At 41.2% G+C, this 23,832-nt stretch overlaps 3 protein-coding genes across 4 annotated transcripts; 1 reads left to right on the forward strand and 2 right to left on the reverse strand.

The window, feature by feature from the left end:
• On the reverse strand, positions 1-4,349 carry prr19 (proline rich 19; the record flags this gene model as incomplete). The annotated part of the gene is made up of 4 exons (XM_079504327.1): positions 1-929; positions 1,684-1,817; positions 2,312-3,627; positions 4,150-4,349. 4 exons carry the CDS (start codon positions 4,347-4,349, stop codon positions 303-305), a joined length of 2,277 nt encoding a protein of 758 aa, XP_079360453.1. The 3' UTR covers positions 1-302.
• Positions 4,350-4,407: 58 nt separating this feature from the next.
• pafah1b3 (platelet-activating factor acetylhydrolase, isoform Ib, gamma subunit) lies at positions 4,408-8,088 on the forward strand. The gene is made up of 6 exons (XM_079504328.1): positions 4,408-4,545; positions 4,821-4,915; positions 5,430-5,519; positions 5,694-5,810; positions 6,071-6,193; positions 6,826-8,088. Exons 2-6 carry the CDS (start codon positions 4,832-4,834, stop codon positions 7,084-7,086), a joined length of 675 nt encoding a protein of 224 aa, XP_079360454.1. The 5' UTR covers positions 4,408-4,545; positions 4,821-4,831; the 3' UTR covers positions 7,087-8,088.
• A 2,271-nt stretch (positions 8,089-10,359) lies between these two features.
• On the reverse strand, positions 10,360-23,832 carry LOC306924729 (cell adhesion molecule CEACAM5-like). 2 transcript variants are annotated; one of them, XM_079503357.1, is made up of 13 exons: positions 23,622-23,832; positions 23,051-23,350; positions 22,034-22,315; positions 21,308-21,571; positions 20,880-21,146; positions 20,084-20,335; positions 19,561-19,836; positions 19,064-19,309; positions 18,436-18,717; positions 16,874-17,125; positions 11,959-12,246; positions 11,385-11,642; positions 10,360-11,263 (listed from the first exon to the last, which is right to left on the reverse strand). In XM_079503357.1, the coding sequence occupies exons 1-13, from the start codon at positions 23,674-23,676 to the stop codon at positions 11,163-11,165; spliced, it is 3,123 nt and encodes a 1,040-aa protein (XP_079359483.1). In that variant the 5' UTR covers positions 23,677-23,832; the 3' UTR covers positions 10,360-11,162. The 2 variants fall into 2 exon arrangements, with proteins under 2 accessions (XP_079359483.1, XP_079359484.1); XM_079503358.1 differs by lacking the exons at positions 18,436-18,717; positions 19,064-19,309.

Below are 23,832 nucleotides of genomic sequence, written 5' to 3' on the forward strand. Positions count from 1 at the left end.
TTCCTGTACTCAGTTTTATTCAGTGTTGAGCATTTGCTAAGCATGACATTTCACTGTAACAAAACTGCAAAAACCAATGTGCAACAGCATTTCCTGATGGAATCAATAAAAAAGGGCTGATGCAAGACAATACATAATTGTGTATTCTTTGTCCTGGTTCAAATGTGACAAAATAAAAACATGAGGGCAGAAATGTTACAATTGCCACTTTGATTGATAGAACTCTGAGATGATTAGTTCTAACAAATTGATTAACCATGCATGCACTATGCATGTGTATCTATGCAGGGCCTCAGTGTGCATTAGTAAAGTCTCATTGGTGGAAAAAAACCTTGCTCAGGGCTTGGGAGTGAAGGAAGGATGGGTGAAGGGCCTCTATCAATCATGTGAGATGGAGGATAATGCATCACGTTACTGTAATGGGAGCGGAGGAACGAGCTGGTTTGGGGGTGATTGAAATGATAGAAAGAATGTAGCTGGTTGCTCTCCTGAGGAGAGCAAACTTGAGGACACAAAGAAGTAGCACGAGAGTACCTGTCAAATTCAAACAGATCTTGTGGCTGCTGTAGTAGCCTGAATGTGGATGGAGGTCCTTCTGAATAATGCAGGGATGAGTGCCTGCTGTCAACACTTTGTTGAGGCCCACTACTTATTTCTCTTATTTCTCTGACGTGGTTCAGAAAGGAGTTTTTAAAACAACCTTCCTTAGCTGACTCTCTCATTCTTACATTGTTTAATCTATTCTCCCAAGGCTGAGGAGGTGACACTTCCCAGTTGGATACTGTTGGAATACCAAACATGGGATGGGGTGATGACGTCTCAGAGGGAAGGAAATCAATGCAGAACGTAGAGGAGGAACAAGGTGTCAGCAACTCATCAAAAAGATCTCCGACCTTCTCCACAGTGGGTCTGGCCATGCACTCTGCTGCCTTCAAAGATAGATACCACATATTTTGTTCTGTTTAATAAAGTAATCATACTCAAAATAAACACTGTCTATAGTTTTGGATAGAGATGTCCCGATACTGTATCGGTATCGGAAAAGTATCGGTATCGGCCCTTATTTGTCATATCGGGTCATATTGGTATCAGTGAATATGCTAGTCTAGTAGACTAACCATGCATCTATCCAACACAGGGGTAAGGGGTTGACACTATGGCAGGAAAATAATATGTTGGGTCATGTGGAGTTTGCTTTCGAGTTGCCCAAATTACAAGTGCACATATGAGTGAGGAGTCTGCTATAAACACAACACAAGATATATAGCTAGATAGCTATAAACACAACACGAGATCACAACACTGGTAAACACAGAAATGGTGTTATCGGGATCGGATCGGGAACGACAAAAGTGTATCAGGACATCCCTAGTTTTGGAATATACAATAATATATGATCTAAGGATATACAGTACAGTACATTTGTGGTCAAATGTCCCACTAAAGTGCTGCAAGTGATGTATTGTTAAAAGCTCTATATTATTTTTATTGGGTTTTTTCCATTTAAAAATACAGGACATACAGAGAAGTAGCCTTTTTCAATTGTATTTTTCTTAACCTTTAGAATCAAGCAACCAATTCTGACTGCTATAATAATTACTATTGGTTGTGTACTAATTTAGATACTAAAGTGAACACCAATGACTACATTTGCCAACTCATTTCTAAATGTTATTGTCTCACCTGTTCTATACTCTTCTGTGGTCGTGGTGGTGGGGGCCTCCAGTTGGAACCTCGCTTCTTCCTCCTCCCTTTAAGCGATGTTCGCTGGGTGTCAAAATGTGACTCTTTCACACTGCTTACTCGAAACGCTGTATCTGTGGTGACAGTTGAAAGAATAAACCCGAGATATGTACATTAGATCAAACTGTAATGCTCACACTGCAAAAATAAATATTCAATTAAAACGACAAGAACATAAAGCATTTATACATTAATATTAATCAGTGTTGCAACAATACTGTAATATCACACACTAATACATTCCTAGTTTGACATTATCTATGCTATTTTGAAATTGCTTTAAATCATCATATCTATCCATAATCTGTTGTTAAATAACTATAACCTTTAACCACTTAAACCTTATATACTTTGATGACCTGGGTCCCCAAAGGGTCTGTACTTGGTCCCCTCCCCTCCCATTCTACTCGATATTTCTTTGCTGAAAATGACAGAACCACTGTGGTGTTGTAAAATTGTAGATTTGCTATTTTTGCCAATTGTTCACCTAATATGACATGCCCAGAAAAGCAATGCTAGGGTATGTGTGGTTAATCAAACCACCAGGATATATGCATGAGTATCTTACCTGTAGTACAGGCCTCATCTGTGTAGATGGTAGTGGATGGTGCCGTAACCCCATCTTCTCCCTTGTCTACACTGGGACCGGTGGTGAAGCTGAGGCACTGCTGCACACTATGGAGGTTCTCCTGAAACTGGGGTCCATGTCTTTCATGCAAGGCCTGCAAAAGAATCTCCCTGCTTTCTGCCAACAAGTTTCTCCTCTTCAGAATTGGCAGCTGTAGAGAATGGCACAAACGTGATGCCATCGTGCTGATAGAGGTCAACATGCTATCGAGACCACTTCCCTGCTGCTGAGTGTCAAAGGTATCACTGGCTCCAGTTGCAGGTGAGCTGGAGAGGTCAACTATGACTGGACTAGATACACAATGCTGGGGTTCTTGATTATTGGGGCCATGTTCAAGTGCACTGGAGTTTGATGGTCTCTTTGACTTTATTTTCAACAACCCCGTATTTTCTTTGTCTCCACTAGGAGTCAGCAGTGGCTTTCTTGCCGATTCAGGCACAATTGGCTTAAACTTCTTCTTGTTAGTTAGCAAAGCATTTGTTGGACTATTTGCAAATGAGAAGTTGGGGGTTTCACTTTCAAAAGAAGGTTTAAATTGGTGTAACACTTTCTGTCCTGGTGTGATGTCAGATCCCTGGCTGTTGGAGTGACAGGCCATTTTTTCATTCTCAAGGCAAACTTCCTGGGTTTCTGTACAAACAGCAGAGACTGCCTCATCCTCAACTCCTTCAACAGAGAGGGCAGCAACATCATTACTGGAGCCAGGAGAAGAAAGGCAAGATGATGGAAAATGTAAAGTTGTCATGTTTGTTTTCTGTTTCAGTGTGACCTTTTCTTTTTTCCTCTGTTCACTTAGCAGGCGCTCAATATCAATGGATTTCACCTCATGGTTGAAAAGGCCTCGATGCCCTATCAGACGACAATCTGTCATGATGCTGGGCTCCTTGGCTGCAGGAAAGACTTGCGCAAACACTGCATCTCGTTTTGGACAGTGGGTTCTATGTTGGCAGCGGTTATTGCAATGTGTCATATCTTTAATTGTGTGGTGGTGATGTGATTTGCTCCTTGGTGCACCTACCACATGACCTCCTTGCACATTTCTCATTTCTTTGCTCCTCTGCTTGCGTGTCTTCAATCGTTTCAGTTTATGTTCATGGCTGTGGCATCCATCAATGTTATCACAATGGCTAAAAGACTTGCAGGTTGTAGAAGTTTGGTTGACTGGGCTACAGCTTTCTTTTGTTGTCTTAAGGTGTTGGAAATGTCTTCCCCCTGGCAAGGCTCTGCTTGATGAATGGCTCATGCTGAAGTGGTGGCTATGAAAAGATAACAAAACTTATTTACAGTGGAAAATCCAATTAACGTACGGTAATAAATTACTTATCTGAGGCGTCTGTCTCGTTGTTTAACCATTTAAGCCCTATTGTATACTTCAGCTATCGAAAATAGCTGATCTACAAGCTCACAGGGGGTTGCATCGTCGAGTTTGTAGATCTGCAGTGGTTTTGTTTTATTACAGATTTTGTCTTTAAAATGAATGATGCTAAAGTGGCTAATAAGTCATATGATCGTTATTATGCTAGTTAATGGTGAGCTCAGTAGCTAGCTAATTAAGCACTAAAGATGAACGTTAACGTTGACCACCTGCAGCCATGCAGGTGCACCTCGACCTGAAGCAGCATTCAGTGCCGATTGAATGCAGTTAAACATCAGCCAGCAGGACACACACAACTGACAACTATCTTTGAAAAAGTAGCATAAAGCATCAACAGTAAATGCAATACTTGCGAAGCACTTCTTTGTATTGTACATTATCGGTAAACAAACGGATAACTTACCAAAATATCAGGCCGCTGTTCACGTTTAAAAGGACGTTGCTCGGCAACGTGCCGCTGTCTGTCTGTGTCTCTCTCTGCTCTTTCTCCACGCAGCAACAACCCTCACGAACGCACACCGTTGGACGAGTCCATTTCCGCACCCACGAAGGGGGGAAGCTCTTGGTGCTTTCTGCGTTAAAATAACACACTTCGCTCTTCATTCCACGGATGTCCGCGCACAGCCCTTACTGTAAAGTCATCAAGTAACGTTAATGTTAACGCCAGTGAGTGACTACATCCGAAACGAGTGAATACACGACGCCTCGTTTATGTTCCCCCGTGGTGCGCAATGGTAGATTCGGATGGAGTGATTTTTTTTTTACTTCCAGGAACTGAATTAGGAGACCATACAATACGGTATTTTGTCTGTTTTTGTTTTGTTTTGTTTTGTTATGATCCTGCGTGGTTAAATCTACAGTGTTTTAATGTCCACGACAAACAACCGTGTCATAGAATTGCATGCTGGTTGCCTTTACCGTGCCGTGACAACTATCTTAACGTTATTGTTCTGCAAGCATTACTGACCGCTCCTCATGATTCAGCACAGAGGAACGAGAACGTATTTATATATTGATCTGATTTGCATTGGTTGCGAAATCGATAACGTGACTGTGACTATTTTCCAATCGCAGATAGAGAAGTAATGAGTGCAGCAGGAGACTCAAACCCCGCCGCCACACCCACTCCTTGTGAGGACAGCCAAGGAGACGGACGATGGATGTCTTTGGTGTGTGGTGTGGTCATGTTTTGTGTGCGCGTGTGTGCGTGCGTGATGTTCACATTTTGGACATCAACTAGACCTACTTGTCCTGGATGTCATGTCAAATTGTTTCAATTTAATTGTACTGCATTGTCATAACTCATAACATACTATCTACTGGTTGGTATCTGTACAGTTGGGTAGAGTAATGGTTAGGTTTGGGTTGGGTATGGCTAATGGGAAATGGAATCAATGTAAGTCAATGCAATGTTCCCAAAAACCAAGATTCATGTGTGCAAGAGACATTCATTATTCATAGTTGGTCCAGCTGTTTGATGCCTATTGCCTATACATGTTACAGTGGCTTGAATTCCAGTTCACAGTTGCTTAGTTAGGCCTTGGGTGTTGTTGCTTACTCATACTGTATGCTTGATAATGTCTGCAGAGTACTATGAATCACATTTTGCCATATGCTTCTTCCCTTCTTGTAAAATAAAGTAATACCTGGCCATATATTTTTACTTTCTTTATCTTTCTATAGCACAACCGATTTGTGTCTGACAGCAAGGACAAGGAACCAGATGTTCTGTTTGTTGGAGACTCTCTTATTCAGCTCATGCACCAATTTGCGGTAAGCCTTGTTCACATGTGAAAAATACAGCTTAGCACTACATGATATTCATTATTGCATATTGTCTCAATATGACTTCATCACTTTAGACGGAATGACTTGTTTGTAGCTGAGCATTCATCACAAGTGATTGCACATAGGCTATAGTTTGTTTTGTTATGGTTTTGTGTGCAGGTTTGGCGAGAACTCTTTTCCCCCCTCCATGCCCTCAACTTTGGGGTAGGTGGCGATGCAACACAGCATGTACTATGGAGACTGAGCAATGGAGAATTGGATAACATCAGCCCAAAGGTATTCTGTTAAAATCAGTGAATGTCTTGTCCTCACAAAGATGCTACACAGCAAGCAACAGTATCATATACTGTATGGGATAAAATTCACATTTCCATTTTCCTTTGTACAAATGTTTTCATAGCCATCAGATGAGCATTCATTTTGAAACTGCTACATAAAACATAAAAACACATCTGAGAGAACAAGATCTATTTAACTAAAACATGTTAATCAAGTTGTCTTAATTATTTACATATATTCTTGTCTGTTGTATCTAGGTTGTTGTGCTGTGGGTGGGCACCAATAACCACGGCCAAACAGCAGAACAGATCTGTGGCGGCATCATGGCCATTGTCCAAGTCATCAAGAACAAGCTCCGCTATGCCCATACCATTGTACTTGTAGGTGTTTCTGACCTTGTCTGTTCATTATCTTTTTATAGATTTTATGTTGCTATTGAAAATTGCGGTTTAAAACAACTTATTGAAATATACAAGATTTCAGACATGTCTCATGACCCCTGTCATAGCAAGATACAACTTAGCCCAGCTTGGAAAATAAGGCATATACCGTACACACAAGAAGACTGAGGTAGAAGATGACGTAAATTCCTCCCCAGCTGATGACCCGTTTAGGCCCACAGAGGTGTTCAGTGAGGTGTCACAGCACACCAAAAGGCACTGGAGGAGGTGCGTCAGGCAGGAATACCATCACCTGTATCTTGATATGCTATTATGCTTGTTTGGGGACAATATGGTTGACCTACAGTAAAATTGGAGAAAGATTGGTTTAACCAAAATAAGACCTGCATTGTTCCACAGAGGTCGACTTGGCTACATTACTGGCAATTGTCTATATAAATTAAGTATTTGTTATCACTTCTGTTTTTCTTTATCAAAAATATAGTGCATCCTTATTTACAAACTAACGTACATACTGACATACTCTAGTTTAAAAGTATAAAAATCACACACAAACACACAAAGCTGTGCATGACCATTAGGTGTTGCTGTTTTCTTCACGTGTTTTCCAGGGGATACTGCCCAGGGGTAAGATGCCCAACCCACTACGGGAACGGAACGCTCAGGTCAACCGGCTGGTCAAGGATGCCGTGACCTCTCTCCCCCACGCCTCCTTCCTGGACGTGGATCCTGGCTTTGTCCACTCTGATGGAGGCATCAATCACCAGGACATGTATGACTACCTCCATCTGACTCCGCAGGCCTATCAGACCGTGTGCCAACCCTTACACGCCCACCTTAAATCCATGCTAGAGAAGCCAGCCGAGCAATGAGGAGTCAACCAGCTACCCACAACACAACACAGACTGGGTCACAGACCGACACTACCACAGTGTTCCCTGTCTGTTTATGGAGAGCATCAAGAATAATTTATGCTTTTGCGACAAAGTGTTGTGTGACGCGTCACTCAACAAAAATAACAGTGACACTTATTCAGTTGAACATTTTATTTCTGCCGCACAACACTTTGTCGCAGAAGCATGAATCAGGCTTCACACTGTTGTTACCTTATTAATACCTTAATCAATGTATGGAATCAAATAGTGGCACGTTTAAGATAGAGTAGTTTGTGAAAGTTCTCTCCATGGCCAGGGTTGGTGACCACTGTCACTATTAATGGGACCATAAACTCCTTTGTGTTTATGCTGCACTGCATTTGCTAAGTTAAATGTGCTGCAATATGCCAGGATATCTGGTGAAAACGGAGTAAAAAAACTGCCCTCACTTCTTTAGTAATTAAACATTTGCTTTGAATAATGGCTTTAGTTTGTCAGGCTCAATACATTTTTTCACATATTATGTTCTCTTAATTAATGTGGCTTCATTTGTATGTGTGAGTTCAGGTGACCAAGTTTTTGTGTTTGTTTGTTACATAGTGATCAAACATTGGCAAAATACATCAATCCACTCTACTATTTGATTGTTATGCTATGTGTTGTAATATTGCCATTCCACCATTGGCCCCGTTTACAATTTGTCACACATGTTTAAAGCAATGTTTATGACAGGTTTTGCTTGGCTGCAGAGATAATGTATGTATTTGAGTAGATTGTTGAGCTGTTGTATGGGTATATATGCGTACATGCTTGTGCTTCAAGTTCAATCTCCTCTTAAGACATAAAGGCCTATTTGACTCCCTTTGCAAGGTTTCACTTTACCGCTTCACTACGGCTCATGAGGATACTTGGACAAGGACTGTTACTGAACTTGAATGATGTTTCAGGGATGGCTGATTCTGTGATGTCAGAATGCATTAAATGCAAAACCAAGGCACATTTTGGGCATTCTTCATTGATTACAGACGATACCTAATTGTGGTGCTATCAAGAATCATTCATTATTGGATGCATTGCTGCTTGGTCAGGTTTTAGCATTGCTCTGAACCACTAAGAGCATCAATAGTGCACTATGAGCATGTACAGTATGTGAGTTGTACATGTTGTATTGCCTTTGGGTCACTGGTTTTACACTTATTATACAAGAAATTGTTTGAACAACTGGCTGTTATTGTAATTGTTTATTCAAGGTAGAGTTCTTCTAAAACCTTGCCTCCAAATGAACATTCTCAAACCTTCCATAGTATCGGTCCATAAACTGAAACTCCCAACTTCTCATCAAGCATTAAAAGGGCTAGATGAAGAGATACTGTATCCCTGTTTTATATGTCTTTTCTTCTCTGCCCATGATCATATTTCCCTGTAGGTGGATATTAATTTACATGCGGGAGAGTGACTTTTGGGTATTCAGTGTGTCCGTGATGACAGCACTGTAAAAGATCAAGTCTAGACAAGATCTGTCTAGCATGAGATATTTATGCTACTGAAAAATCTATCTTATGTGTAAGATAGATTTTTTACGTCCAATTTCTTATAATACACTACCACACCAACTTTGTTTCTTCCATTGCGCTTGCAATGGGACAGCTACAGCTAGAGGATAGCTACAGTATGTCATGTTATCACTAGAATCTGATATCTCATCATTTTTGGTGGTTGAGAATGTTATTGTTAAACAAGCATTATTCACATATTGTTCATTTTACTGTTTGGTGTTGCTGTAGATCACATTTGCCCTGTTTGTTTTTATTGTCTGCTGCTATAGGTCAGTATCATGTGGGTCCCACACTACTATGCCTTTGAGCCATTATTCAACAGCCATGACTCAACGAAATTTTCTTTTGGCAAAGATATGCTCTTTCCACCGACTCCTAACAAATCCCATGCCAGGAATGGGTGAGTACTAGGGACACACTTCATGAATATAATTATGAAAGTTATTTGAAATGGAAAAGTGTATTGTTATTTCTGAATTATAGGAATTTCAAAAAATTATTAACAGGCCATGAGTGTCACCACTGTGACAGATGGTATACAGTACCATGTAATCCTATATGTTCCTCATGCATTAATTGTCCTGCCATTAGTACTAGTACTACAGGGAAATATTTTTTTTTTAAAGGGCATGGAACAAAGGATACAAGCCAGGTGAAAAAGTATGGTGTTGGGGTATACTGTAGTTCTGTGTTTATGCTTTGAGCTGAGGCACCATGACAAATCACAAATCAGTATACATTATTATATTATTTTAGTATTACCTCTGGAGTCTATCAAGCAAATAGTTTCTGCATGGGACCACACCTTGTAACATTTGATGGCTTCAAAGAGGGCAACATCAGAAAGTCATGTGAGGCTTACATGGTGATATTATAAGTCAATGTTTTATTATGAAGACAAACAAGAAACTGGGCACATTTATTTCTTTGTGAGAGTTGAGAATGTGTAACAATAGCCGGCAAACTGTCTGGCTGGGTTGATCGTTGTGAGATGTGTGTTTGTTATGTCTGCTAAATAGAGCTACAGCTATTAAAATAATATATAAAGTCTGATCAAGTACAATCCCATGAAGTCAACTAAACTAATTGTGAACTTGAAACATATTTTTATTTTTCAGAACATATATTATTCAGAAATTCAATTAAATATACTAGCTTCTAATATTTGACCCGGTCCAGAACCGCCACAAAAGGCCTCTGCCCGGGCTCTGGATAGGGCCCCTGCTCAGGCTCCATATGGAGCTGGCCTGTTCTGACATCACACATATGTTCTGATATCTGCATAGACTCCATATTTGGGCATGCCTGACAAAGAACTCCATATATGGGCATAAAAGGGATTGAAATGAAAGTATTCATTAGTGTGCTTTTCCCCGTATCCCATGGTAACATTCACTACTGACACGCCCGTGAAGGGGCAACTGAGTGTTTGACAAGGAAATAAGGAATGAAGAAATGCGTTTATACAGTCTAATGTTAATTAATAATTAATGTTCTAAATTGCTTAACATTAGTAATGGTGATTGGAATTGTGTGACAAAAATATAAACTCTTTGAATAAACACCTTTTCAATGTTTTCACATCACATTCACGAATGCATTCTTGTTGTAACAGTTACTCAGTATCCAACATTCTATAACCATGAGTTGCATGATTTGATCAGTAGAAGGTGATGTATTACCACAATAAAGTCTCAATGAAAAAAATGCTTTTTTAAACATTTGATTTATTAAAATAATTGCTGTTCTGGAAAGTAATTAAAAAATAATTTACACATATTTGAGATTTTCGGCATAAATCTGGTTTAAACAACTTTACAAATAGCACTACACTACAAAAGAATGACAAGACGTGGGCAGTGCAATAGTAGAAGGGACTTTGCCCTTTCACTCTGAATATATTAATATTTTGTGTTGTATATTAAGAACAGTAAGAATATGTTGACACAAATACAGTTGAAAACGATTGCCATGACAATAACCTAATATCTGAAAACATAATGTTTGGCCATCCCTCTGATTCCTAAATTGACATGATTTGAAAATGTGGCATCACTTTGAGAATATATATAATCTCAATACCCTTCGGTCATGTTCAAGTTCACGTTTGTTGTAATAGTAATAAAGACAGAGGGATCACGTTGACTTGCACACCTATAGGAACTCTCTGTGTCAATTTAACACGGACAGTGTTAACCCATTAAGACCTGAGGTGGATTCTACAAATGCCTTTTAAATCAATAGTTCTCAAACTGTTTCGTGCCAAGAACCCCCAAAATGATATGTATTGTATTTGGCTGCGGACCCTCAATCTGAAAATGGTTTGTGCTAGGGACCCCCAGAAGAGAAGATTTGTGTTAAAATAATGTACATGCTGTGAGCTTGTATACCTGCTATGAGAACTACTGTTCTAAATCCTTTTTGTTGACTTATGTTGCTATATATATTGCATAGCTAAAATCTTAAATGACACAGATGCTTTCCTGATTTTAATGAGGATTTTACTGCATAGAGTACTCAGTGGGTCAGTCGCTCACTGATGACAGGCATAGACAGAGTGAGCAGGGCCACCAACATCACACCACCTGTGGACAGGAGCGGTCGGGCAGATGCACGATCTAAGAGAGTCAAAGAGAAAGAGAGTGTGAGAGATTATTTGGAATGGTGTTCGTAATGTTTTACCACAATCCTATTTCAGTGTGTAACATGGAAAAAAAGGCCCAAAGGCTGGCCACTTACTGATAAGCAATTGTTTTGTCTGGGACATTATGATGTTGGTCAGAGGGTTCTTTGCCTTGCATATGTAGTTCCCTTCATTCGGTTTTGTGGCAATTATTTTATAGGTCGAGGTATTATGAACCGCTGATGGTTGGTTGTTGAAGAACCAATGGTACTCGCAATCTGGACGAGATTCAGCGTAACAATTCAGTGACACAAAGGCCACTGAGTCCTCGTCCACTGATCCTGGTCCTGTGATTGTCACATGTAGAGGGCCATCTGTAGAGACACAAATATTGCATTATAAAGTGGTAATCATTCTTGCACTTTGTGTAAAGTGCACACGACACATGTTAACTGGGAAATTATCCTATACCTTAATAGAGTATTACTGTAAATCACTGAGACGTTTAAATATAGGTTGCAAATTATGCAGTTGCTTTACATAATTAATACATATCTAATGACTTATAAGATCACTGTGAAAACTTCCCTTGGACAATGAAATACACCCATTCGTAAGTAGGCTAATCAATAGGCTTACAGATCAATGTAATTAATTCTCATATGGCATCAACACAGCATGTTTACTCACAGTTCACTAGCAGTGGGTACTGAGGGCTCATATGTGGGCCGATAGTATTGGTAGCAACACACACATAGTTGCCATCTTCAGATACTGTGACCGGATTGAAGTGCAGTGAGTTGTTCATGATGCAGACAGACACGTTTGAGTCGACAGAGGAGCAGTTGTTGTCAATATGTGTGCTATTCCTCATCCAGTAGATAGAGTCATAGAGCCCAGTAACCTCACAGGTCAGAGTTAGGTTGTGGGAATCTATTGGTATTGTGTCGGCTTTAACCATCACCGACGTTATACCCTCTAGAGAGAGAAAGAAATGCCATTGATCAGGTTACGTGCATCATTCATTTGAATATGACCTCAGTGCAGCAACCTGTTGAAGCTACAATCCCGAGTACTTTAAAGATGGCGCCGCATCCGGTGTCCAATCCGGTGTGCCCTTGGCTTCGCTTCAGATCAATTGACATTGTCAACCAGCAGGACCACCTCTACACACACACACACACGCATCACTGTGCATACTATGCCATAGGACACCGCGTTCCGGAACGGGCATCAAAATGCGCTTAGCCGATCATCATTCAAAATAATCATAAATGATAAGATGAAGTATTAAAATTTAAGCTGAAACACACCTATAGGCACCAAGATTAGACCATTATAAGCAATATAACTGATATACATATTTGATTGAAATATTGAATGAATTATTGCGACCGAAGGTCGCAGTTAACTATGGAATCGTGCATTTCCGTCAGTGTGTGTGCAGAGGCGTATCTACAATAAGGCGAGGGCAGGCGTCCGCCTGTCCAAATCCATTTCTGGCCTGGCCAAAATCCATACAATGAGAAAAAAAGACGACAAAAACAAGACCTGAGAACTATTAATGGACAGCTGATTGGCCGTTGTGGTAGAGGGCGACCCTCAATCACCCATTGGAATGTAAATGCAAGCCTTTCAGCCTTTGTATCCTACTCGTCTGGCAGGTATATCTCTTTGAAAACCTTTAGTGCTACGATTGTGCGCAGGGAGACGACAATTAACACTTATCTTGCCTGGCCAAAACGTAATTCCTGGATACGCCACTGTGTGTGTGTTGGTTGGTTGGTTGGTCGGGGTGAGAGAGCACGTGACATCACGTGACATCATCAGGGATGGAGCATGTGACATCATCAGGGATGGAGCACGTGACATCATCAGGGATGGAGCACGTGACATCACGTGACATCATCAGGGATGGAGATCCCTGATGTCATGAAGCTCATATATGGAGATCCCTGATGTCATTAATATTATATATATTATATAATAGACCTCAAACCCTTAGATCTCCATATATGGAGCTGACCTGTTCTGACATTCCATATGTTGATCCTTCCCCATCCATCCTTCCTCTTCGATGTCTCCCTTTTGACTGATACCTGTCCATTTAAACTCTAGACGGGCCTGCCCCAAAGTTATTAGTGCAGTTAAAGGGGCGAGGTCGCTTCTCGCTCTCAGGCGTCTTATCACGTCCTCTATCCCAATGATCAGCATTTATCGTCCTCCAAAGTGCAGCAAAGCTGTATTTCTAACAGAAATATCAGAACTTTTATCTATCTGTTCCACTAACTATGACAGAACTCTTATCTCGGGCGATCTTAATCTACACCTGGACGATGCTTCAAATGCGGTGGCTCTGGGTTTCTTAGAGTTATTGCACTCCTTTGAGTTCATCCAACATGTTGTTGGGCCTACACATAAACAGGGGCACACTCTGGACCTGGTGATTTCTAGAGGTCTGAACATCACTGTTGAAAGGACTATTGAAATGCCTGAGCTATCAGACCACTATTTGCTGTGTTTTAATATGACTGTCTCTGATCTAGAGAAAAACATCACTGAATATACTATAAAAAAGCGTTTTTTTAGCTCATCTGCAGCCAACGAGTTCTCTCGTCATCTGGGCCCCCCCCTATCCGATACTCCCCCAGTGAATGATATGGTCCAAATGTTTAATCTTAAACTAGAGTCAGCTCTTGACATAGTGGCTCCTATGAAAACTAAAAAGAAACAGAACACCAGAGTAACACCCTGGATAAATGAGCATACACGTTCACTGAAGCAAGATTGTCGTAGAGCTGAGCGAGCTTGGAGAAAAAACAAACTCACCATCCACCTAGAGATTCTTAAAAAGTCAACAGTCACATATAACAAAGCCCTGCGTCTGGCAAGGCAGGCTTATTTCTCTGGCATTATTAATGAGAACAAGAACAATGCCAGAGTCTTATTCTCTACCATTGAACGACTTTTAAACCCCCCCCAGTCCTACAAGCAGTCGTTCCCGGCCTCTAAAGCTAAGTGTAATGAGTTTGCATGCTTTTTTGATAACAAAATTTGTAACATTAGAGCTGATATTATGAATGGTGCTGCTGCTAGCTCAAGCCCTCTAACAGCAGCTAATGGTGCCAGGGTTGATCTCTCCAGGGGGAGCCTATTGTCTTTCTGTACAATTGATGAAGACGAACTCCGAAAAACCATATCTCAGATGACATCATCCTCCTGTTCATTGGACACAATTCCCACCACCTTTCTCAAAGAGGTTTTAGACAGTGTGATTGGAGATATCCTAAAAATTGTAAACAGCTCTCTACAATCAGGCGTCTTTCCAGACTCACTGAAGACGGCTGTAGTTAGGCCCTTACTCAAGAAACACAATCTTGATCCCTCTGTGATGGGTAACTACCGACCCATTTCTAATCTGCCCTTTCTGGGCAAGGTTTTAGAAAAATGCATCTTTCATCAATTGGATGTGTTTCTACAGAACAACAATGTGCATAACAAATTCCAATCTGGCTTTAGGAAAGGCCACAGCACAGAAACAGCACTTGTAAAAGTAATGAATGATCTTAGGGTGTCTGCTGACAAGAAACATGTTTCCGTTCTTTTACTTCTAGATCTAACGGCTGCATTTGACACGATTGACCATTCAATTTTAATACAGCGTCTGGAGCACTGGGTAGGCCTGTCTGGCACGGCCCTGTCCTGGTTTTCCTCCTACCTAACAAACAGAAGCTATTTTGTCAATCTAGCTGAGTTTGACTCAGACAAACACAACATCAGTTCTGGTATTCCACAGGGCTCAATTCTTGGTCCTCTGTTATTCTCCCTGTACATACTGCCATTGGGAGAACTCATTACCAATCACGGAGTCAATTTTCATTTCTATGCTGATGATACCCAACTTTATCTTTCTGTAGATCCAGATGATCTCTGTGCCTTAGACCCGCTGTTGACCTGTCTGTCTAGCATTAAATGCTGGATGAGTGAGAACTTTCTCAAGCTAAATGAGGATAAGACAGAAGTTCTCATAATCGGTTCTAGTGAGCAGAAAGAATCGATAAAAAGCAGACTTGGCAACCTGACTGTAGAAAGTAACAGTACAGTAAAGAACTTGGGGATCACTATTGATTCTGAACTGAATTTTAATTCACACATTAATCATGTTACCAAGATTGCCTTTTTTCATCTTAGAAATATTGCACGAATCAGAGCCTATTTGTCACTGGACGATGCAAAAACGCTAATCCACGCCTTTGTTTTTTCTCGGCTTGATTACTGCAATGCACTTTTTTCTGGATTGCCTAAGAAATCAACTGACAGATTACAACTTGTCCAAAATGCAGCAGCCAGAGTCTTAACTAGAACTAAGATGAGAGAACATATTACTCCAGTCTTGGCCTCATTGCACTGGCTTCCGGTTGTTTTTAGGATTGATTTTAAAATTCTTTTACTTGTTTATAAAGCTCTCAATGGTCTCGCACCTTCCTACCTACATGACTGCCTGCCGAAATATGTCCCAAACCGCCCCCTAAGGTCTTCCACTGCTGGCCTGCTCGCTTTGCCTAAAAAAATGGCAACTAAAAAATACGGGGAAGCAGCTTTTTGCTTCTACGGGCCGACGGCGTGGAACAAACTCCCACTGTACCTTCGACAGGCAGCCTCTGTAGACATTTTTAAAGCTCAGCTCAAGACCCACTTTTACACCCTTGCTTTTAATTGATTTATCTGTCTTTTAAAAAAAATGTTATTCATGTCCTCACTGTATTGTTTATGCCCTGCTTTTCTTTTCTTTTTTGTGTAAAGCACTTTGAGCTGCATTTCATGTCATGAAAGGTGCTATACAAATAAAGTTTTATTATTATTATTATTATTATTATTATCATATGCGACACATGCGTTGGTGCGTTTAAGTCATGGATGTATCAGGTGCGTTTATGTCCTGGGCTCTCTTCCCCCGGTTTTGTGATTTGTGTGTATTGCGCGCCCTTCCGACCAATCCCCATAACAATTGTGGAAAGGAAGAGAAAGGGAAGGCAACAGGAGTCGGCAGTGCACAAGAGCAGAAACTTATTTGTACAGAGATAAGCACCTTATAGTGCTCAGGTAACTCTCTCCATTGTATTGGGCTTGCACGCACGCATGCACGCAACGTGCACGCGCACACAACATGCACACACACACACACACACACACACACACACACACACACACGCACACACACACGCAATGGAGGTAGTTACCTGAGCACTATAAGGTGCTTATCTGATCTCGGTAGGATGTTTATGCACCGCCTCCTGTAGCCTTCCCGTTCTTTCTACAATTGTTACGGAGATTGGAGAGGAGGGAATCAATTAAGCAGAGACAATACACACAAATCAGAAGACCAGGGAGGAGAGCCCAGGGCATGCAAGCACCTAATACATGATGCAGCCATGACACGCACACACAGACGCATGTGACGCATCAAAATGTATTCAATATATCATGAGCAAATTATGTACATCTTATATAACCTATAATGGTCTAATGGTATTGTAGTTGTGCCTCAGCTTGAATGTAATTAGACAGTTTTTTCCAGCTGTAATAATGTTAAGTGCTAACTTACCAATGACCTTGATCATTGTTGTTGTACTGCTGTTTCCACCCGTCACATTGTTGTGGGCCATGCAGTCGTATTTGCCGCTCAAGTTTAAAGTCATATAGTGGATGGTTAATACACTGGTATTGGCCAAAATGGAACCATTGAAATACCAGCTGAACTGGCTGGGAGGTTCTGACTGCGCAGAGCAGTGGAGAACCACTTCCTGCCCTACCTCAGCAAGAGATGGTCCAGAGATGACTGGCTTGTCAGGTCCAACTGAAAGAACACAGGATTGTGAGTGCATGTTCCTTAGTGCATGTGAGAATTTATCAACGGCTAATTATAATTCATCAAACGACCATATATGTCCATAGATAAAAATAAATACATAGATACTGTATGTATGCATGATCAAGTGGCATGGTCATTCAACATGAGTAGGAAGTTTAGTTAAAACCGAATTCTACTCATGATCTTTGACCTTAAAAGCAGAAATTAATCTGTGTTACTGCTCTTTATTCTCATTGGGTTCTATTAGATTTACGATGTTCATGACGAACTGAGTCATTTACAAATGGTGGAAAGTAGTCATATTTGAGGGAACACCTTAATATGGCTATTAAAATTGGGTGGCGATGTAATCCATTATTAAATGCAAAGCAACGCACACACTCATGATGCACGCTCGCACACAAACTCGCACACAAACTCGCACACACGCACGCACGCACGCACGCACGCACGCACGCACGCACGCACGCACGCACGCACGCACGCACGCACGCACGCACACACACACACACACACACACACACACACACACACACACACACACACACACACACACACACACACACACACACGTAGATTATTTTGCTGATTTTAGCATTAACATTTATACCGTTGGAAAGCCTGTTTATTGTGAAATCTTCTCTGCCAATGCCAAACAGCTTATTCTGCTATTGACTCTGAGCTTCCCACCCCAGACACACCATGGTACATGGGGTATCGATGGTACTCCAGGTACCCCTGGATGTCTAAGAGTGGGATCCTATGGGGAGACTTGTTCCCCTCTCTCGTTTCTGGGAAAAACAAAAAAACAGAGGGACTCGAGCCAGCAGATGTGTGGAAAAATTAAGGACTGTTCCTCGGATAAGATAGTGGAACAGCCCCACCTCCAGCAGTTCCTGGGGTACCCGGGAGCTCAAAACAAGAGTCAATTGCAACTGCAGAATAAACTGTGATTGGTCACATTTTAATGGCCCAAACCCTACCTACTACCTACTCAGCTGCCTATCCCACAAATGCATGGGATTGTTCCCTACAAATGGGTCACCATTGAAAAGGGACATACACAGGCCTTCCAAAGGTATACAAGTTATATGACCTCTCACAGTACGTGAGGTCATATTGTCCTATTGTAAGTTCTGTACTGTATAATGTATTATGTCAATAAGAATAAGTGAGTGAGTGAATGAATGTTGATACAGTATATGCCCAGCACCATTGCCATCAAGTCAGTTTCCTGTTCACCTGCTGCACTTGGTGAATACATGTTTGGCAATGCCATGTGATGCAATACTTACAGTTAACAATGAGGAAATAGGGATGGCTGGTTATATTGCTCACAGGATTGGCCGCAACGCACTCATAATTTCCCTTATCATTTTGCTCAACTGGGTTGAGAGTGACTGTCTTGTTGTCCGCAGAGAAGACAGTTCTGTTGTTGCCATGCAGCCGCTCATCATTCTTATTCCAGAGAACATACATGTCAACAGATCCATCCGTCACATTACATGTCAGCTGCAATGACTGACCTTCTATAGCAGGTTTAGAAGGCACTTCTATTTGCACGTCCGTTATTGGGCCTGTAAATTAACGAAAGCCTGATTTATACATGTTCGTACGACGGTGTCCTCGGCCACAAATAGGTGATCTTCAAGCGCACAGCATGCATTGCAACACATTGTGCATGTGCATAGATCTGCTATTCCCGGCAGGGGACACCATCATATGGTGGAGGATACATACGAATACGATAGGAGGATAAATTAGTACTGTACTAGTGTACTGTATTAGTAACATACTGTAGAAAGATATCCAAGAGAGTTCCTTGACAGTGACTCAGGTGGTGACCTGGCATGCAGTATCTTTACCAAATGGTAAAATATAACCATGCAGAAACATGCAAAAGGATTCATGCAGTATACACACCAACTACAGTGAGCGTGGTTGTTCTGTTTTGGCCAGCGATGGTGTTGTAAGCCGTGCAGGTGTATTTCCCACCCATGTCTGGGGTGAGAGGTCCAATTACATACTCAGACGTATTGGCCACCAGGGACTCATTGAAGAACCATTTGAAATGGCTGTGAGGGTATGAGGATGCCACACATTTAAGGGTGATATTTTGTCCTGTGCCTGCTACTGTTGGTCCCGTTATAGTTGTGTTGTCCGGTCCAACTGGATACATGGAAGATTAGTTTAAATGTAACATACTATGGTACATTGCCACCCAGTTGGCCATTCATGCGATTAATGTGTACGAGTGGTGTTGCCTCAAATATGAATCTTTCCCCTATGTATATAATAATTAACTCTGTTAATCAGGAACATGTAAATGCAAATCTTATGCACATCATCACAGCACACAACTGTGATATTCATCTCTACTTTAAACGTCAAAGAACAGACAGACAACAAACACTACTCACACTCAACCTTCAGTGTAAAGTTGTCACTGCGGTCGCTACTCAGAGGGTTGGAAGCGTCACACTGGTATAATCCATTGTCGGAGGGCAGGACAGGGTTAAAGGAGAGAGTGGCATTGTCCATAGAGAAGTTTCTTGTGCTGTCAGCATGCAGGGGCCAGCCGTCCTTCATCCAGTAGATAGAGTGAACGCTTCCAACAGTTTCACAAGCCAGACTGAATGCGTGGTTCAGAACTGGCTGTGAGCCAACTATTTTTACCGAAGTCATGGTTACTGGAGCTATAGTAGGGATTAATATGAGATGAACAGATCAGCAATATTTAAACGTGCTAATTTGCCGATTATCTATATTATCAAAATTCAAGTGAAAATGTGTTTGTATATCGTCTATTTTTGCAATTCGTCATACAATACTATACAATGTTGTATTTAGGGATTAAGTGGTTAATGTAGGCTAGGTCCAAATGGTCATACTTCACAATTTGACAACCCACGGTAACAAGTCTTGTGAAACACCTTGTCCTACCGTAAACAATGAGTGTCTTGTAGTTTGTGTCGTTTTTTCCAGTGATGTTGTTGTGTGCCACACAGCTGTACTTCCCATCCATGGCTAATGTCAAAGGGCCAGTATTATGTTCTGAGGTACTGCCAACCAGTGAGCCATTAAAGTACCATTCGAACTGGCTTGGAGGCTGAGAAGATGATGTACAGTTGAATATCACACTTCGTCCTGTCAGGGATGCGGATGGCCCCTTGATCGATGTATTCTCCGGCCCATCTTTTAATGTAAAATGCAGTTTACAGGGTTAGCTAAGCTTTATGTTTAATCCATTGAGACCTGGAACGCATCCATGTCACGTTAGCGTTTAACCACATTAACCATTAACCCATTTTGGGCGGGAACCCCTTTTGGTGTTTTAAACATTATGTTATAATTTAGCTATTGAAAAATAGCAGATCTACAAGCTCATAGCGCGCCACCGAGTGGCGCGCTATGAACTTGTAGGTCTGCTATTTTTAAAAAATCGTTAAAATGTGCCTCAAATCTTTCCGAAAATTGTCATGATTTAGAAAACTTTTTTTTTTAAATTTCGACGTCAGGCCTGAATGGGTTAAATGCCCATTCGTGTGGCTGTATGTACAGTATGTTACATATATACGTACAGTATGCACATCATGTTTACATATTGTACACATACAGTATATCAGTACATATTGCATGCACATAGGGGAAAAGAATTGTGTATAGAGTGATGGATGGATGGACGGAAGATAGACAGACAGACCTAGAACCTTGAGTACCTCTGTTGTTGTATACTTACAGTTTACAAGAATGCCGTATGGGTTGCTGGTCTTGTTGCTCACAGCATTAAAAGCCTCACATGTGTAATCGCCATCATCTGAAAGCTGGGCCTGGTTGATAGTCATGGTGTTGTTGACCGTACTCATGTTGGTCCTTAAGATGGCTTCACCATCCCTCAACCAGTGGAAATAGTCGACAGGCACATTCACTTCACAACTCAGAGTGAAGGATCCATTCAGTATCGCTGGTCCACCAACACGCTTCAACTCTACGTTGGATATTGGATCTATGGGAAAGCAAACGCACAATGTTTTACTTTCCTGCACACCTTTCACACTTTCCACCCACATGTGTGACAAAAGACATTGATTGATTTCTTGATTGAAAAATGTATTTCTAAGTATGCAGAATGGGTACATTTCAAAACAGACAATACAGTTATCTTACCCATAATCGTGATCATCCTACTAACATTGTTGAACATGGATGTGACGGTGTTATGAAGTAGGCATTTGTAGTTTCCTGTCTGACTTTTCTGGGCATTGACCAGATGCAACAGTGAACTAGACTGGTCAAGATTACTCTCGTCAAAGAGCCACTGGACCGTCGGTTGAGGTTTGGACTCAGCCTCGCATAACAGTGTAATGTTTGAGCCTGTTGGGTACACAACCTTCATGGGCATCGCCATAATCTTTGGGTCACTGGGGCCATCTAGCAAGGAGCAAGAAAAAAGCATGCTTTATCAATTGAAATGTTTCTATTTTTGTCCAAGTAAAGTAAATGCAGTGCATGCAAACACAAGTTTTGCTTATGTTTGTAGTAGTTAATAGATAGTAACTAACTAATAGATAGTGTCACTCGGGATAGATATCCTGAGTGAAATGAGTACATTTCTTAAGCACAAAGCACTTACTGTATTAGCACTATTTTCTATCCCATGTCTTTCCCATTATTCTTATAGTGTCTGTGTATACAGTATGTGTACAGTAGGCTATGTGATATCAATGTAACTCTGTCCACATTGTGGACAGTAGCACATCACAACTCCAGGCCATGCAACTGCATACATCCCTAACTCAATATATGTTGACCAAAGGTAAAGGTGGGCAAAGAGCCACACTGCTCATCTCTGCACACCGCTAGGTTGCCCTTGTTTTACAGAGCAAAACTCACAGCTAATGTTCAGATGCACGAACTGGCTGGCGTCGGAGCTGATGTTATTAGACACGTTGCACCTGAACAGTCCCTGGTCATAGCGGGTCACACCGACGATGGTGAGAGTGGAGCCTCCATCACCAAGCTGAACTCCCTCACTGGCTGTGACCACAGAGCTGCCATTCAGCCAGAGGTAAGAGAGGGAGGAACCAGAGGAGACAGAGCAGGTGAGGACTACTGTGTCATTGAGCTCCACCAAGTTGGTTGCGCTGGCTCTCAGGGTCACGTTTGAAATGGGCGCTGTAGATGGGATAGAAAGATTTACAGGATACACTTGAAAATAGTTTGTACTACACCAAAGTCATCACGGTGGAACTCACAATTGTCTCTATATATTCTTACTCTGCTAAAGGTTGACTTCACAAACATATTAGTAAGCACTGGCAAATGTAAATGTTAGCTTTCCATTGTTGCGTTGAAGGTTAGCCAACAGTAACACCAGGATTGATTATTAATAGGGGAAAAGAAAGGCGAGATAGAGTGAATGAGAGAAAGTTAGAGAGAGACAGAGATGGGGGAGAGAGAGAGAGAGAGAGAGAGAGAGAGAGAGAGAGAGAGAGAGAGAGAGAGAGTCACATGCCTTGTGTGAGGAAAGTACAACTTGAACAGAACAGTTCATGGAATTAAGAACGTGAGTAAGAGTGTGTGTGTGTGTGTGTGTGTGTGTGTGTGTGTGTGTGTGTGTGTGTGTGTGTGTGTGTGTGTGTGTGTGTGTGTGTGTGTGTGTGTGTGTGTGTGTGTGTGTGTGTGTGTGTGTGTGTGAAAGAGAGGTGATCTTGGCATCTTCTATGACCCCACTCCCTTTTCTGTACCCTTTGCTGCATTGTATTATATTTAGCTTTTTATGTTTTTATGTTATCCTTGTAGCATAACGTTTTATTGTACTACATGTAGGATACTGTTAAACTTGTTAATAAAGTATTCAATCAATCAAAAAATACATAAAAAATGTGGTAGCCATTTAAAATCTCTTACCTTGGACTGACAATGTAAGGCTTGCAATGAGAGATGTTGGACACGTTGCACACTGCAGTTTATAAATCCCAGAGTCTAACAGTGTTAGAGATGTTATTGACAGCTGTGAGGAGGTACGGTTGAATGTGATCCTAGGATCCATTGAGTGAAAAGCACCTGGATAGATATATACAATGGTGTTTGCATTGTGAAGCCAGGATCCCAAATTGATGTCGAGTGGGCTGGGTAAACTAAGCGTTACACTGTCTCCAACAGGTACAGGGTTCTCAGAGGCATTTAACTCCTGGCCACAAGCAAGATCTGTAAAGGACATAGTAGAGGACATTGAGTTAAAGTCCAATAAGTTCTGATTTGACAGAAATTATATTAACACATTGTAAGAAATTAGCAAGAATACACTGAAATGTGGAAAGCAATTATGAGATATTATTGTTAAATGAGACAGTTATTCCCTACAGACAGCAAGCAAAACCATAGCATTCTTGAATCTATACATAATTTATAGAAATGTTACCTAACCACACAAATATGGATCAAATAAATGTTCAATATTTGAGTAATCTAGGCTTACCACTCATTTGTGTCAGCAGTGTAAGGATTAATACAGACACAAGGGGAGACCCCATACTGCTGGTCAGATGTAGCCTTTCTGGTCTGGAAGCAAACTGGACCTTCTTCAATGCAGCTCTGCCTTGATATGATCAGATGTGTTTCAATTCATCAAATATTTGTTCTGCACCATGCTGTGGTTCTCTGTTCTCACAATGCAAATGCTCACCCAG

This window comes from Electrona antarctica (genome assembly GCF_951216825.1).
Source record: "Electrona antarctica genome assembly, chromosome: 6".
In the NCBI taxonomy this organism is placed as follows: domain Eukaryota; kingdom Metazoa; phylum Chordata; class Actinopteri; order Myctophiformes; family Myctophidae; genus Electrona; species Electrona antarctica.

Bases quoted from the DNA above. Each gene is read 5' to 3' on its own strand.
- LOC306924729 (XM_079503357.1), bottom strand. From the start codon at position 23,676: ATGGGGTCTCCCCTTGTGTCTGTATTAATCCTTACACTGCTGACACAA. The intron at 23,351-23,621 runs GTAAGCCTAGAT...TGTCCTTTACAG, and splicing joins ACTGCTGACACAAATGAGTG to ATCTTGCTTGTGGCCAGGAG. The intron at 20,336-20,879 runs GTAAGTATACAA...TTACATTAAAAG, and splicing joins ATACGGCATTCTTGTAAACT to ATGGGCCGGAGAATACATCG.
- pafah1b3 (XM_079504328.1), top strand. From the start codon at position 4,832: ATGAGTGCAGCAGGAGACTCAAACCCCGCCGCCACACCCACTCCTTGT. The intron at 5,520-5,693 runs GTAAGCCTTGTT...TTTTGTGTGCAG, and splicing joins AGCTCATGCACCAATTTGCG to GTTTGGCGAGAACTCTTTTC. The intron at 5,811-6,070 runs GTATTCTGTTAA...TGTTGTATCTAG, and splicing joins TGGATAACATCAGCCCAAAG to GTTGTTGTGCTGTGGGTGGG.